The 17,033-nt window shown below is 39.0% G+C and overlaps 2 protein-coding genes across 2 annotated transcripts; both read right to left on the bottom strand.

The window, feature by feature from the left end:
* Positions 1-1,243: 1,243 nt before the first annotated feature.
* LOC124259081 (T-complex protein 11-like protein 1) lies at positions 1,244-4,172 on the bottom strand. The gene is made up of 3 exons (XM_046693171.1): positions 4,006-4,172; positions 3,390-3,556; positions 1,244-2,646 (listed from the first exon to the last, which is right to left on the bottom strand). The coding sequence occupies exons 1-3, from the start codon at positions 4,170-4,172 to the stop codon at positions 2,429-2,431; spliced, it is 552 nt and encodes a 183-aa protein (XP_046549127.1). The 3' UTR covers positions 1,244-2,428.
* Positions 4,173-4,219: 47 nt separating this feature from the next.
* On the bottom strand, positions 4,220-16,308 carry LOC124259123 (T-complex protein 11-like protein 1). Its single transcript, XM_046693217.1, has 8 exons — positions 16,166-16,308; positions 13,066-13,262; positions 10,879-11,011; positions 9,484-9,604; positions 7,720-7,940; positions 6,448-6,584; positions 4,960-5,144; positions 4,220-4,249 (listed from the first exon to the last, which is right to left on the bottom strand). The coding sequence occupies exons 2-8, from the start codon at positions 13,241-13,243 to the stop codon at positions 4,220-4,222; spliced, it is 1,005 nt and encodes a 334-aa protein (XP_046549173.1). The 5' UTR covers positions 13,244-13,262; positions 16,166-16,308.
* Positions 16,309-17,033: the final 725 nt, after the last annotated feature.

Raw genomic sequence — 17,033 nt, 5'->3', positions numbered from 1 at the left:
TTGTAGTAACAATAAAGATCATAACAACTTTGCCTTTTGTGTAGTTTTTAAGTCACAACAACTCGTATCTCAAGAGATTCTCGCACATGACTCGACAAAATGGATTCATCAAGAGAAGAACAGATACTAACATTAATGTGAATGTGTATTAGTCAATAAAACAGAAGAATGCCCAAATCAGTGTGAGTTCACAAGTGGATTGTTCAGTTTTTCTCTGTAAGACCAAATTTCTTCAGTTGTGTCTCCGACATGATGTCAAGACAAACAAAGGGACATCACTCTGAGGTGGACACAGAGTTTAGCGATTTTGAGTGGTTGAGAGCTTGAGACTTGTAGTAGGAATTAGGACAAGTCATACGTCTTACAACTCAGCTGCACTCAGTTGTATGCGAATTAATATTGTTACGGTTTGTGTACTACAAATTGTTACTGCAAGACTCACACCATGAAAATGCACCTTAAGGAAAACAATAAGCATTGTAAATCCAGAAGCAAACATCATCATAACAGAAACGTGATGACCACTAAGAACTAACAGTTCCACCATAAGAAACTTTTCAGCTTCATGCACATCCTGTCATATTTCGTTAAGGTAAAAATGTCACCACCTCAATCATCAGAAACCCTGTAGCTTATTTATCCACTAAACACACTATATTCATATGGTAACCTAATTATTCTTCAATGATAATGCTACACCTGTGGAAAGGAGAGGGGCCCATTTCACAAAGCCCATACTTTAACCTAGAATTACGACAGTTGTAGCGTTAAGATCGATTTGTGTAACGGGGCCCGGATTGTAACACGTCGCCCCCTCACATATGAGATCATCATCATCTTATTACAAAACAGTTTTTCTTACTAACACATTTGGCAGTTCATCACATTTGCTTCTTCTATTGTCATGAATAATAATGATAATATAAATAATAATGACAATCAGACACGTTCCGGAATCGACTCCCTGGACCTATTTGGAAAATCCCTTTTGCTTGCGAGATAATACAAAAGGCTGCTTGTGATTTCGACTTGATATGTACATAAGACAGAATCCCTGCATAACTCAGTATGACTGACTGACTGACTGAGTTTGGTTTTACGCCGCTTTTAGCAATATTCCAGCAACATCAAGGCGGGGGACACCAGAAATGGGCTTCACACATTGTACCCATGTGGGGATTCGAACCCAGGTCTTCGGCGTGACGAGCCAACGCTTTAACCACTAGGCTACCCCACCGCCCAACTCAGTATGATGTTACAGCAGATTATGTATTAAATGCACACAGGACAGATGCTCATGAAATTCAAATTTCGGTAATAACTGAAATGTCAAATACGCACGTGAAGATAAAAACAAATAACACACCATGATCTTGGATGGGGTCATCTCCGATATACTGAAAATACATCTAATATTTCGAGAAGGATTACTTCACTGTTTCCATGCGAGACTTTCCTAACAAAATATCTTGGCAATTTGGCGTCATGAGGACAAAGACATTTTGTCTACTAATATATAACACATTTAGTGAAACACTGGCAATCTGGACAGTGCTATTCTCAGTAAATCCGTCAGTTAACCTAATTTCAATTTAAACATTCACAAATTGTCCCTTAAATAATCCTGAAATGTTCATAAAAATTATTCTGAATTCAGAGTTTCTTGGCCAGTAGTGTCCAGACTAACAGGGTTTCACATTATTGAGAAATCGCATCTTCAAACTTTGACACACATGGATTTAAAATCGCAGGCCTCCTTTCTATCTAAAATAAAAGGCAGGTCCCTTTGGATGTTACATTAAATGATAACAGTGTATTTTAAATGACGATCATTTACAGTGGTAGTTTCTACCAATAATTAAACCAATAGAGTCCGTGACATTGAGAAACATGAACCCATGTAGAATTTACAGGGTCAAGGTTTTAGGGCTCATAACCCAGGGCCCTTCCTGGCATGGAATCTTGAAGCTTTGATTATCAAAATTCCAACACTTTAACAAAGGACTATGAAAGTTGTACAGCTAAGGACCTCTTGTGGAATAAAGACCAGTTCACTAATACCAGAGGAGATATATTACTTTCTTTGGATCATGGTACTTCATCTGGCTTGCTACACTTTTGGAGATCCCTTTCAAGCTTAAGGAAATGTGTCTTTGAGTAACTGATGAACTTGTCTGGAACAAATAATTTATTCTCTCGGAGACGTTGATGTTTGCGTGATGTGCTGTTCCTTCGAGGATCAGGCTGGCTGATACCAAGGACATACAATAGTTTCTTTGGATCATGGTAGATCATCTGGCTTGCTCCACTTTTGGAGATCCTCATTCCAGCTGAAGGAAACGTGTCTTTGAGTAACTGATGAACTTGTCTGGAACAAATAATTTGTTTTCTTGTAGATGTTTGAGTGACGAGCTGTTCCTTTGGTTGTTTATCTTGGAGACAGGTCCTGCTGTTTGCGGATGAGGGAACCGATGATGTTGGCATAGTGCATGCCGAACACGGACCTGTTGTGGGAGACGAGACGCAGGAAGCGACCCAGCATCTGGCTGAGTTCTGTCTGGAAGGCAGAGTAGCCTGCCGGAACCTTCAGCGGCTCCGTGTGGCGGGAAGTGATGGAGCCTTTGATGAATGAACAGATCCTTTTGTCTGCAATGTAATAATATAACCTATTTTGGACACCATACTCAACTGTCAAAGAAATAAACTGATAAACATGATACGGTATTTATGATCTTGGATAATGTGAGAATTGTGTCTCTTATGCAGCAATAATTTCAATGTTATGATTTTCCTCCAGAATTTTAGGAGATTCAGATTATTCTGACAACCTAGTGGTCAACTGACAATTACAAGTGAAAATGATAAGTCGGATTAGCAGAAATATCTAGGGACAGGGACCAATTTTGAACAGAAAAGGGGATCCATTTTCTTTGTACAAGGTCAATGACCTGAGCTCTGTTGATCTGAAGCATTTAACTTCGTGCTGTATCCATTGTCAAGCAGAAAACTGGGAAATTGAAAAGTCAGTTCTAACAGGTGCATGTAGGACCAAATAGGATTTTCTGATTAACTATGTCACATTCTTTAAAACAATATAACCTGGAATATTATTTCACTCGTTACTGGTGGCTTGTATTTTCTGTTTCTTTCTCTGAGTAATGATTGCCAGAAGTTAGCAATACTGATTTTCTATAGGCTAGTAATCTAAGCTTGTAATCTATCTTCTGCACTTGTCTGATCAAAGATGCAGCATCCTATTTATTGTATGAGATTTCCATCACTGTCATTGTTAACATCTAATTTAATAAGACATAATATCTAACACAATCTCTTTGCCCAAAATGCCTGTGTTCAGTAAATATTTGAGTGACAAGTTTCGTCCAACTTACGCATGACTGTAGTGACAGCATGATCTTCAGCAGCAACATCTGAGATCTGCCCAATGAGAAACTTCTCTTTCTCCCCATCCAGCTGAGAGAAGCCGTGCTTCACAAGGCACTCGTTTACATCTTTCTTCACCTGGTCGGCCACATTCACAATTACTTTCTTGAAATCTCTGAAAATTGGAAAACAATCCCTTTCTTGAAATCTTTGTAAAATGGAAAAAATCACATTCTTGATATAACTGTAAAATGGAAAACAATCATCTTCTTCCAATCTCTATGTAAAATGAAAAACAATCACCTTGATATCTTGTTAAAAGTTCTACATTCTTCAAATCTACATGAAACTGACATGAAAACGTTGAACTCTTTGTACAATTGAAACACGTCATGAGTGTTTAGGCATTGATGAATGACAGGAATATCCCGAATTAACTCACTCTCTTGCTGGTCTTGTGTGGCAAAGAATTAAAATATTTGTACAAGAATTACGCACCAACATACAAGTAATACTGGACATTGGGTAAGAAAATCTGCATACAGACTTAAGACTGCGTCATGGTGGAGGCAAATAACAAATATCAGATTTCCACAGCCTGGCTAATGTGAAAGTTTGACTTACTTCTCTGCTGCAATGACAGTGAGTATATTGGACTTGAGTGTAGTCTTGAGGTCCTGTATCCCTGCTATGGGTGCTCCTACAGTACTGTATGTTACCAGCAACACGGACGCCATCAGGGTCAGCTGGCGTGTCTTGTCACGTAGCTCCAGGAAACGGCCCTGGTCCATCAGTAGAATCTGCACAGATAATACAGAGGTCACTACAACACAGGTCACTACAATACCAAAGGTCCTATCAGTAGAGTCTGCAACTACAACACGGAGTCATCACTGATCACTACAACACAGGTCACTACATCAGAGTCACTACAAGGTCACATCACTGGTCACTACAATACCAAGGTCACTACATCACTGAGGTCACTACAATACCAAGGTCACTACATCACTGAGGTCACTACAACACCAAGGTCACAACATCACTGAGGTCACTACAATACCAAGGTCACTACATCACTGAGGTCATTACAATACCAAGGTCACTACATCACTGAGGTCATTACAATACCAAGGTCACTACATCACTGAGGTCACTACAATACCAAGGCCACTACATCATATGGTCACTACCACACTGAGATCACTACAACACTGAGATCCCTACAACACTGAGATCCCTACAATACAGAGATCACTACAATACCAAGGCCACTACATCACTGATCACTACCACACTGAGATCACTACAACACTGAGATCCCTACAACACTGAGATCCCTACAATACAGAGATCACTACAATACTGAGGTTGATAAAACACTATGTACTCTACAATACTGCTATCCTGAGTCCGCTACTACAGTAAGAAAATGACAACACTTTGTACACTACATCACTGAGGTTTCCTACACCACCAAAGTACACTACAACACGACTACTTCTTACTTCTCTAAAAACAATAATACTGAAACAATGGAAACTACACCCAACTAACACGATCAGTGCTCATCCATACCTCTGGGAACATCTGGTCATCATTCCACTGTAGAAGTTCCATGTATGCCTCATTCATGATAGATGCTGGTGTGACCTTTGACCCTACAGTGGCTCCCTCTCCGGAAGATTCTTCCTCAGCCAGAAGTTGTTCAAAGCTTCGCTTCAGCCACACTTTAGTGAACTGCAAGCCATCTGTTCCATGTTCTGACAAAACACATGCATTTTCCCATCAAAAAGTATGTCAAACTCATCACAATGATACAGAAGTTACTGCATTGATATGGACTATTTGTTGTCAAGGCAACCAACCTCTGGGCTGGTAGGGGCTAGCCTTGATGAAAACATTGTTGTTTGATTTTAAAGCCTCAGTTAGCAATATTCCACCTATGTCATGGTAACCTGTAAATATTTAAGCTTTGGTTAGATAAACAGGTGCTTGATACTATCATCCTTGATAATTTCCAGGGTATACGCTCCGATAAATCTCCACTAGTACCCTTGGTGCATCTACAGCTCGGCCCGATAATTTTATCACCTCCCTTTGCTGGCTCAGCCTTCTATACAGTAGCCAATCAGATAAGAAATTACAGCTGAGCTTGCCAGTGTCAACAAAGATGGTGGCTGCAGCCGCTAAGGTTTGGTCGTGGTGCAATGTTTCAGTGATTACTTCTTTATGGGAGTTAACTGTCGTATGTTGAAGCGAGAACACACCCTCTCAAAGTTAATTGTTTCCTCCGCCATTACTGTTTACCAAAAAAGCAGAAGTGAGTTATGATAGAAGCCTTGTAATTGGTATGCTCAACTTCCCAACATGGACACCTGATTTGATAAAAAGCCAGCAAAGGGAGGTAATAAAATTATAGGGCCGAGCCGTAGACGAATCCAGGGTACTAGTGGAGATTTATCGGAATGTATACGCTCGAGATTATCGAGGATGGATACTATGAGCAAACATGCTGTTGCATTTAATGAGACACACTAAACCAAGACACAGAGTCTGACCACCCAAACCATTTGCAACAAGCACAAATCACTGCTGATTCCTCACTTGACCAGGATGGTGGGGTAGCCTAGTGGTTAAAGCATTCGCTCATCACGGTGAAGACCCGGGTTCGATTCCCCACATGGGTACAATGTGTGAGCCCATTTCTGGTGTCCCCTGCCATGATATTGCTGGAATATTGCTAAAAGTGGCGCAAAACCAAACTCACTCACTCACTCCTAACTTGACCTAAGCATAGGAGTGCAAACTGTAGACTGGGAAAGACAGCTTTACTTGAACTAGATATTTATTTGAATCACATTAAGCCCAGAGGACAGACTGCCTTGAGAACACACAGATTATCAACTATCTCAATATCACCAAACTGAGTGAGGATTAACTGCTGAACTACAGGCAACCCCCATACAGCATCTTCCTAACCATCCCCTACACAGCCTACATCCGGTGTCCTATGAACTAACCCCCACACTCCCAACCATCCTAACAAAACTCCACACAGCATACCATCCTGAGTCTTGAGGAACTCCTGGAACTTGTTGCGCTCGTACTCCACACTCTGCTGCTGAAGGTAGGGCCTCATCTGCTGGATCGTGAAGTTGGCCATGTCCATCTTCATCAGGTCTAAAACCTCAAATATCTCCCTGGAAACCACAGGACCAACCATGTGTGACTTCTTTGATTTTTTTTTATTTAACAACAGGAGGTTATTTCCTTTGCGTCTGCTAAAACTACACTGACTACAGTAGAGGCATAATGATAACAATGCTGAGGATAAAGTTGGTGGTGTGATAGGATACTATGCTATGCTGCGTTGTACTATTTCTGATGCTATGTGTGGCAGTGTTCACGAATAGCGTCTGACCCTCTGACAAATCTGGCAGATTCGAAAAAGGTCTGATAGAAGTCTACAACCCGCCGGCCCAAGTGTCTGACTGTATATTTCACAATGACTTTGACCGAAGTTGTTATATGTGACATGTGACACTTGTTTGCTGTTTGTAAATCTTATACCCGGTACTTGTTAATAATTTAATGCCAATTATAACAAATGTTAAATCTGAAATGTGTGTTTAATTTTATTCTATGTGTCCTCTGAATTTTCAATGGGTCAGACCGACATCTGAAACTTACAGGACCCAATGTCCTGTTACTTTGAAACACCATCCGTGAACACTGGTGTGGGTTAAGTTAAGTATTTTGATTTAAAATTTTATGATTTAATACTTTTGTTAGTTGCTATTATTTCTTTTTGCTGCGAATCACAACCCTATATCATTTGTTTATGAAGCATCAGAGATAGAAGATAGGATGTTGTAGGGACATAATGGCTAAATGGCTCTGTGAATATGATGCCATTATCATCTAGCTGGGAAATACTAGAGAATGTTTGGAAGCTGGTTGTTGAACAGTTTCTGTTATTAATGAGCTGAATAGCTTGTAATATATTGTATGTATTGTGATACAGGAAGCGTTTTTATGTGGGCCTTTTATCTGGATGCAATACTGTATGCCTCTTCATTGCAACAAGTAAAATATCGTTTAAATATAAATATATAATGTGTTCACTAATGAACGCATTATCCAAACTTACCAACTTTCTTATCTTTTCTTGTCTCTGATTCTTCCATTTTGTGCTACACGTAATTGTCAAAACATAATCGTCAATAATTTTAGGAACAAGTATTTTAGGTAATAATTTAAGAACTCATACCTGGCCTTTTTCACTGTATGTTAATGAAATGTTTGTAAATCAAAACATCATAACATATGTCTTACTTGAAGAGTGGCACAATTTCCTTCTGCTCCTTGAGCTTGGCGATCTGGTCATCCCTGAGGGGGGCACACAGCCGGCCCATGATGCCAATTACATATTCGGCATAGTAGTGGATGTCAAATGCTTCGTTCTCCATCTTTTGCTCTATGAGCTCAAGGTCAAGTACTTCATTTACTTGGGCTCGTGATCGGACATGCTGGGGTAGCAACAGTGACAACAAGACCTGTAACCATAAGCCAGTATACAGTCAGCTCTCGTTAATCCGACACTCATTAATCCGACAATCACGTTAATCCGACAAAAAATTAGGGAACCATTTAAAACAGTGATAATTACTCTCGTTAATCCGACATTCTCGCATTCCGACTCCGACACACCAATCTAGCAACTGATTATTGTAAATACATTGTAAAAACATTCGTTAATCCGACAATCAACACAGCCGGTCGGATGATCCGACCGTATACAAACAATCACACATGAGTGGTAATTAGCGTGTGCCTTACTGGCTGCTTGACACCGGCATCAGTGAACATCACACTTGTTAATTAGGAACACAGGATAATTAATTGAGACGATTTAATCAAGAAATAACAGTAGAGCGAGCTGTATAAAATGTTTACAACCGACATGAGTTTTCATCACAAGATGTTTGTCACGAGTACACCAGCTGCTAAGCGACCCCTTGTAGAAGTTACGCCATTGATCAAGAAAGAAATCTCCTTTTGATCATGACATTTAGTAAACATTGATATTTTCACACAAATACATTAATCCGACATTTTCGTTAATCCGACATATTTCTCTGCAACCACAAGTGTCGGATTAACGAGAGTTGACTGTATGTGGAAATATAACCTAGCCAGAATACATACAGGGCATGAATAACATGTTAAATCTATTATCACAAACCAAAATAAGAAGAGCGAAAGGTTAACGTTTCAAATCTGTTAAAATAAGCCCCAACATGTACAGTTTATAGATAACATGTTAACCAGCGTATGAAATAAGCCAAAACCCCAGCCAGACATCAGGGCTGGTAACTTCAGCCCAAAATGGATTTAACCAGACCAGACACCAAGATATGGTAAATTCACTCAGATTTTACCACACCATCGGGCTGGCTAGCGGTAAATTTAGGCCGTCTGTCAGAAATCTAGCCTGTCTCGGGCGGTCGGACGATCTGACGGGCCTTATTTCATACACTGTGTTAACATGTCCAAGAATACATACAGTGCAAAGACAACCTGGTGAATGTCTTAATGGGTGAGTGAGTATGTTTTTAGCAATATTCCAGCAATGTCACGACAGGGGCACCAGAAATGGGCTTCACAACATTGTACCCACGTGGGTAATGGAACCTGGGTCTTTGACGTGAGGAGCAAACACTTTAACCACTAGGCTACCCCAATGCCTCCTTAAATCTCTTAACACAAGCCAGAATATATGCAGTGGAAAGATAAATCCCGAAATGACACCCAGTTAGATCTTTAACACTAGGCAGAATACATACAGTCATAAGACAACCTGTTAAATCTTTTACCATATGCCACCATACAAGCAGCGTGAAAGACAAACAGTGAAAAAACAAACCTGGTCAACCTCTTAACACATGCCAGAATACATGCAGTGTAGATATAACCTGTTACACCAGTCAAGACATGCCAGATCCTATGTTGTAGGGTAAGTCTACATATTTGTACCCAACAAGCTCCTGTGTTTTCCTGTACTTGATCTACATAACACCTAGGATCAGGTTTACTTACCTCCTTTATTTCTTCAATGAGAACCAGCGACCTTTTGAATTCTGGAGGGTCCTGACTAATTTCCTCACGCAGCAAGTCCCAAAATGCCTTGTGTACCACTTCCTGTACTTGTGAATGAACACTGAAAAAGAGTCAGAAGATGGCTTTAAACATATTTTATTGTCCAAATGACAACGGGATTAGGCACAAGTGCACCACTTATGATCACCTTCTCCCTAAATACAATTAAACATATTATTACATAATACAATGTACAATGTACAGTGGAAACTAGACATTGGGGAAAACATATGCAGTGTTGGGATATATATACAGTGTTTTACAGGATATATACAGTGTACTGGAAAGTGAAAAAGTGAAAAAAATGCATGCCATACATTTGCAAATATTATACAGTATATACAGTCAGAAGATGGATCAACTATTGGGAAAAGAAATACATGCACTGCCACTGAAGCATATTTGATATGGATCATTTGCATTGCCTCTATAGTATTGACTTGATATTTAACTTGATCTTTTTAATCTAAGAACTGACATCCATAATATATTAATTTATGGAACATGAACATAACACGGTGAGTGTAGTGTATGAAAGTAGCACGGCTTTACATTTATACTTCCATAAATACAAAAATATATTGAGGTAAATTCTTATTAATACATTTGTCAAGAAAACAATTACACAACACTTATAGTTAGAATACAACAAAAGCCCTGACCACTATATGCTCCAAAAAGTCATAATGTAGCTTCATAGTGGACTGACTGACTGAGTTTGGTTTTACGCCGCTTTTAGCAATATTCCAGCAACATCACGGCGGGGGACACCAGAAATGGGCTTCACACATTGTGCCCATGTGGGGATTCGAACCCGGGTCTTCGACGTGACGAGCCAACGCTTTAACCATTAGGCTACCCCACCGCCCGTTTCATAGTGGAACTTGCCATGACCAGGTCCCCTTGTAAGATAGTAAATGTTTTTACTGACTCTGTTTTTGACTTGTTCATATTATTGGGAAAATATTATTTGTACAAATGCAAGCTCAATTCTGTTTTACCAAATATTGCTCAGTTCAGAAGTGAGTTGAGATTGAGATATAGTATTGAAAAATGTATTTTTTCTTTAACAAAAGCTGTAACGCCGAATTTTCCTCGAAATGGCTTTTATATCATGGCTTATTCAAAGACGACTGAATTAATTATATTATTAATATGTTTGATAATTAAAAATAATCTTGTACTTGTGTGAATGGTGAGTGAATGGATTGTCTTGTTTCGTAAAAAATTCCACCTGTATCCCATGACTGCTTACTTTTGACTGTAACAGGGATTCAGAAATAAAATTTAAATTACAAAAAAAAAAAAGAGAGGGCAAGTTACACACAGCCATACCTGTCTTTCTGTGGCTTGCGAGTGTCCAGTTTGAAGTCGCCATCAACCACAATCTCATGGGCAAGTGTCATGTTTCGCACACCATTGGCTGCCTCCATCAGCTGCTCAAACGACACAAACTTCGGGGGAGAAGCTACAGGAAATCAAGATCATGACATTAATATTTTCCTATAAGTCTTTTTACCACACAACTACATATTTGTTTCTATTGTGACACTGAAGTTACTGACAAGAGAGTAACAAACCGACAGTTTAGTCACTATGTCTGAGTCCAGCACAAATATTTTCTATCTAGTAAACTCAGCTGATAGTAGTCTATATACTAACACTGAAATCTACTGAAAATATTGTCACGGGACAAGTGTGGGGTAGTAAACGCAAAGGTTTTGGCACTGTCTCAAGAAAATGAACAGCTACTATGGTGTTGACTGGCATTATGGTGAGGCCATCAATAAGTCTGATTTTGGTGTTTATTATTCATTTTTTTATTTTATTATTGGATATTTATATAGCACACATATCCATTTATATAGCACTATCCACGCACTAGTGCATGCTCAAGCTCAAATAAATAAAAATAAAAAATAATGACTGGCATTATGGTGAAATAAATAAAATTTTATAAAAATAGCAAAAATAATGACTGGCATTATGGTGAGGACATCAATAAGTCTCGTTGTTGGTGTTTATTATTCATTTTTTTATTTTATTATTGGATATTTATATTGCACACATATCCACGCACTAGTGCATGCTCAAGGCGCTGAAATAAATAAAAGATAAAAAATAATGACTGGCATTATGGTGAGGACATCAATAAGTCTGATTTTGGTGTGAGTTGTTCATTCCTATGGCTGACTGTTGAGTATAAGCTACATGAAGACATGACACTTGTAATGGATAAAAACTTCTTATATAATGTCATGACACTTCAGAGGTACCCCTTGCTCATTCATCAGTTGAATGCATAAGAGTATAGAGTAAGTATGTATATGCATTATGATATGTTTACACAACACAAGCAGGGATGATCTTCTAAATGCCTTTACAGACTTTCATATAAGCTACCCAGTTCACATAGATGTTTGGCTAACATATGCTCTAGGGCAGGGGTGGAAATAACCCATTGCCCGACGCCCGAGTCCAGTGTTTTTTTCTGTCGGGCAAGCAAATTTGTATATCACACTGTACCAGTGTCCAGTTGATATTCCAATGTTAATTATGTTGTTTATGTAAACAATCAACAAGAAAACGGCTGGTATAGTGGAAAAAATATCAGGCAAGTGATTTTACATGTGCCACTTTACCGGAGTAGACTAGCAATTCTAAAGTTATTTCCACCCCTGTAGGGGCATCATGCATTCACATTTGTCAGGCTGAATGAACAGTAGTGAGTGAGTGAGTGAGTATGGTTTTACACTGCTTTTACTAGTTTTAGCAATATTCCAGCAATATAACGGCGGGAGACACCAGAAATGGGCTTCACACATTGTACCCATGTGGGGAATCGAACTGGGTCTTCAGCGTGATGAGCCAACACTTTAACCACTAGGCCACCCCATCACCCTAATGAACAATAATAAAATAAATTTGAATTACATATATGTTCGTTTTCGTCCTTACCAAGAATTCTTGTGTTCTTAGCTGTCCTATAGAGAGGTGAGGTGAGGTGAAATTGGGTTTAATGTCGTACTTGAAAATATTTCGCTCATATGACGACGTGCATGCTTGTGTATGGGTATGTGCGGCTCCTTGTACTGGCCAAGACTGAAGCTGGTTTTATAGTGCTAGCCCACTGAGATACCATGCCGCAGTGAAGCATGAATACCCCACTCAGACACATTATACTGACTCCGAGCCGACCAGTCCTTGTTTTACCCATTAATGCCGAGCACCAGGCAGGGACCAACAAGTACTATATTTTAACGTCTTTTGGTATGACGTGGTCGGGGATCGAACCCGCGACCTTCCGCTCTCCGGGCGGACGCTCTAACCACTACACCACGGAGGCGGTCTGTCCTATAGAGAAGTGATGGAGTATGGTGTTAGCAATATTCCAGCAGTACCACAGCAGGACACCAGAATTTGGCTTCACTGATTGTAGCTATGTGGGGTTTGATGAGACAATGCTTTAACCACTAGGCTACCCCACTGTCTCCTCCATATAGGAAATAAATGACACCTCACCTGCTGCCATGAAACCCGGAACACCAGTTGGGTGGGGACTTGGAGTCTGTGTTCGTCGTTTCTTGCTATCTATCTCACTGTTTGAACTGTTCAGGCCGTTTTCATCCCCATCAGAATTCACCTCGGCGTCGATTGAGTTGTTCAAAGTTTCAGGGCTGTTTTCTCCTTTTTCTGCCATGGCAGATGATTTTAGGATTCTGAAATTCAGAGTTTTCAGTTAGTATGGATTATTGGATACGTAAATCACAGCTAAATACTACAATTAAATAATACATATAGCTTCAGGCCCAAGCTTCTTAATTTCACTGTCCTTCTGATTTTCTTGGTCAGTATCATTCTCTTCCCACAGAGTTTACTCCTGTCATATCTTCCTACGTAACCTCTGTTCTAATACGGCCCTTTCATGGTGTGAGCGTTCAAGACTCGTGATTGGAGGCATTCAGATTTAGTTGTGCAATCAGCGACGTTGTTTCAAAAGTGATCATTCGCAAGGCCTCGGTAATTTCCGTATGCTTCGAGAAAACTAAACCTCTTCCCCTGCACGATGCGCAAACGTTTCTTCTAGACAGAACTCAATCATGTTATGGCGGATCAGTGGCGTCTCCATCGCCCTCGTTGACCACGGACAAGCTAGCCATTAAACGTCTTGTGTGTAACATCAACACAAGTCCCCGGCAGATTGGGGATATTTGTGGCCCCACAGTTGCTTGTGTTAGTCAAGTTGAATCTAAGTCGATGTAACACGTGTTCTGATTGGATAGAAAGAAGGGAGATAATTCGTGTTGCGATCTTTTGCCGCTAGGGGATTTTACGAGAACCGGGAAATATGGCCGTATTAGAACAGAGGTTACGTAGGAAGATATGACAAGTAACCTCTGTGGGAAGAGAATGGGTCAGTATGAGATGATTAAGGAGAGGGAAGGAATTTCTGAAAGATTTCCACATGTTGAGGTTTGCACAGCTAGTTCTTAAAACAAAACTTCTTGAAATATAAGCTACAACATAACTACATGTATAAAACAACATGTTTTCAATTTTTCTTAAGTTCCACCTGACTTTCCTTTGAGCAAATAATCAGTATGTGAAATTGGTCATTAGATGGAAAGACTCAGGATCAATACTATGAAACTTGTGAGTCAGAATCAAGTATTTTCCAATTCATAGTAGAAAATGGTTTACACTATTAACATGAAAACATCTGCCACATCACTTAACATGTTAAGTCAGTAGTCATGGTAATAGAACATATTATTTCTTTAAATTATATTATGTCCTTACTACACTTTGATGTGGTTAGTATTTCTATATCATGTTTATTACACAAGTTCACAATGCTATGTGAGCTTAGTAATTATTTGAAATCTCTGGATTTTTTACGGTCACTAGAAAAATCCAAAGTAGCAACTCAGGAAGATTTTGTTTACTGATACTTGTCATTTGATCTTGTTTTTAAAAATCCAAATAAATTAAAAATCAAAATTCAGTTTAAAACTTACATATAGGATCTACAAGCCTTGCCACACACTCACTGTATAACATTTATACATATATACGCAGTTGACAATTCCATAAAAACACTGAGCACGCTGTGTTGGGTGACCTTTTTGGGTATTTGCCAAAAAACAGGACAAGTCAAACAGCGATGTTTGTTAAATCTTCCATTAATTGTTTGGGCTCTGTAATTTCCTTTTTTATCTGCCCTTCTGCACCCTGTACTGTTTGTCATAGCCAGAACACCATCAAAGTAATTAGATAGAATTGTTGGAACATGACGAGCTCAAGCTTAGCTGGCAGACAATCAGATAATGGCCATTGTGTAAATAATCCTATAGATAGTTCCTACCTCATTTAGTGACACATTTCCCTGTCTCAAAGTGTATACATTACCCTGCTTTCATCCTGACATAGAATACATACAGAATATATCTAAAGATATTTGTCATATTTAAAATATTTTTTTATAAATTGGTCCAAAGGTCCTTGATAATCATCCTACAGAATTTAAATTTAGAGAACCCCAAAGCTTAAACATTATAATTAGATCTATCTGTGAATGATCCCTCATCTTTCAAACACTCAGACTGGCCGACAAATGTTTTATGGAAATAACTGTTTTATTTTTTCACCAATACGGTCTATTTTGAATAATTGATTTAATACATTTTCTCTCATCTTCATTGATTGAATAAATATCCTTACAAAACAAAAACTGACTTTAGACTTTAAATGGTTATCCAAAGTTGGGATAAGACTTGAGTCTCACTATCAACTTGTCCTAATAAGTAGAGAAATTAAAATTTATGTTGAACAGTTTTGATGGGGCTGTGCCTATCAGGGCCAAACATGTTAAATACTCTCATTTTCCACACAAAAGGGTTTTAATAAGAATTCGTACCAAACATCAGCAGAATTATTTATTAAACATTATCAATAATAATTTCATCAATAGCTATGCCCTAAGGTGTACATTACATCATAAATATTGAATAAAATTGCAATATTTCAATACCACATAACATATGGACACTTGTTCCACACCTGGTGGTGTTTATAATAGACATTGATTATTTGGTTAACTTAAGGTCAGCAGAAAAATTGATCAACAATCAACAACTCTGTACACGATAATAAGCCAACACTTCCATGTTGGCATACATGTAGGAAATACTGATTCAAGAGCTACTGCTAGATACGAATTTTAGCCGAAAAAATGCTAAAGAATTTACACCCTTCTCCAATGCCCCCCCACACATCAAAGTCAAATGTACAGGCGATCTATAAATATCCTAGTATTCGTATGTACAGCATATTGGGCACAACCCATCCTCCTTCTCGCCTTGAATAACAGTAACGCATCTGTTGTTTTTAACTCACCCTCATCAATGTCATCGGCAAGAAAATAAACAAAAGCCCGTAAATACAGAACCAGAACTTTGAACCGTGAAATGTTATTATACTCAAACCAAGCACGAAATTCACGAGGGCCTGGCCTACAATCAGCTGATAACATAATTCGTCTGCATCATTTTGCATCCGTGACCTAGAAACCAAGGAGGAATTTTCTCCAGTATAAGGGCATACATGAATTAGCACCACCTACCACTCAGGAGCACGTCTTTCTGACTGTCGGGGCGTTTGTGTGAGACCAAGGAGTGACGAATATTCGCCTAATCCTTTCGAATATTGTAGAAATATCTGGAACCCCTGGACAATGAGAGCTGGGGTACGCGAAGCTTGTTTACGGACGTGACGTCACGAGAGGCACTATGGGATGACGCTAGTCGCTATAAATAGTTATTCACTGTTTACAAACAAAGAGCACGTGTTTATGTTCAAGCTCTGCTATAGTTTGAAGCATTTCTACTTTCACTGATTTTAGTGTGTATTTCGAAAATTTGATGAATTATTTTTAATTTCCAGAGTACAAGTATTGGTGATTGCTGTCAGAAATGTGTGAAGCATGCGCAAGGCTGTGTACGCTTTTTCGAGGATATAGACCTTCACTTTCTGTGTGTGTTCATTGGACCATGAACGTTCATAGTGTGAGGTCAAAACAAAATGAACATGAAAGTCACGGACTATAACGTATAATCATTCTGAGCCTATTGTACACCACAACAGAAACTGAACTCTGTGAGACCAAACTGGTAAGTATGCATGAATATTCTGCACACGCAGTAGTGCTACAAGAAATATATGAGAGAGAAATAGTGAGTGAGAGAGAGATAGAAATAGTGAGACAGAGATAGTGAGAGAGAGATAGAGATAGTGAGAGAGATAGAAATAGTGAGTTAGAGATAGATAGAGATAGTGAGAGAGAGATAGAGATGAGTGAGAGAGAGAGAGAGAGATAGAGATAGCGAGAGAGATAGAGATAGTGAGAGAGAGATAGTGAGAGAGATATTGAGTGAGAGAGATGGTGGTAGAGAGATATTGTGAGAGAGATATTGATAGAGAGATAGTGAGAG

Source organism: Haliotis rubra, unplaced genomic scaffold, assembly GCF_003918875.1.
Source record: "Haliotis rubra isolate DU_JTF1 unplaced genomic scaffold, ASM391887v1 Scf71, whole genome shotgun sequence".
Lineage (NCBI taxonomy): Eukaryota > Metazoa > Mollusca > Gastropoda > Lepetellida > Haliotidae > Haliotis > Haliotis rubra.
The sequence above is the reverse complement of the archived record's forward strand: the minus strand, read 5'-3'. Positions and strand labels throughout refer to the sequence as shown.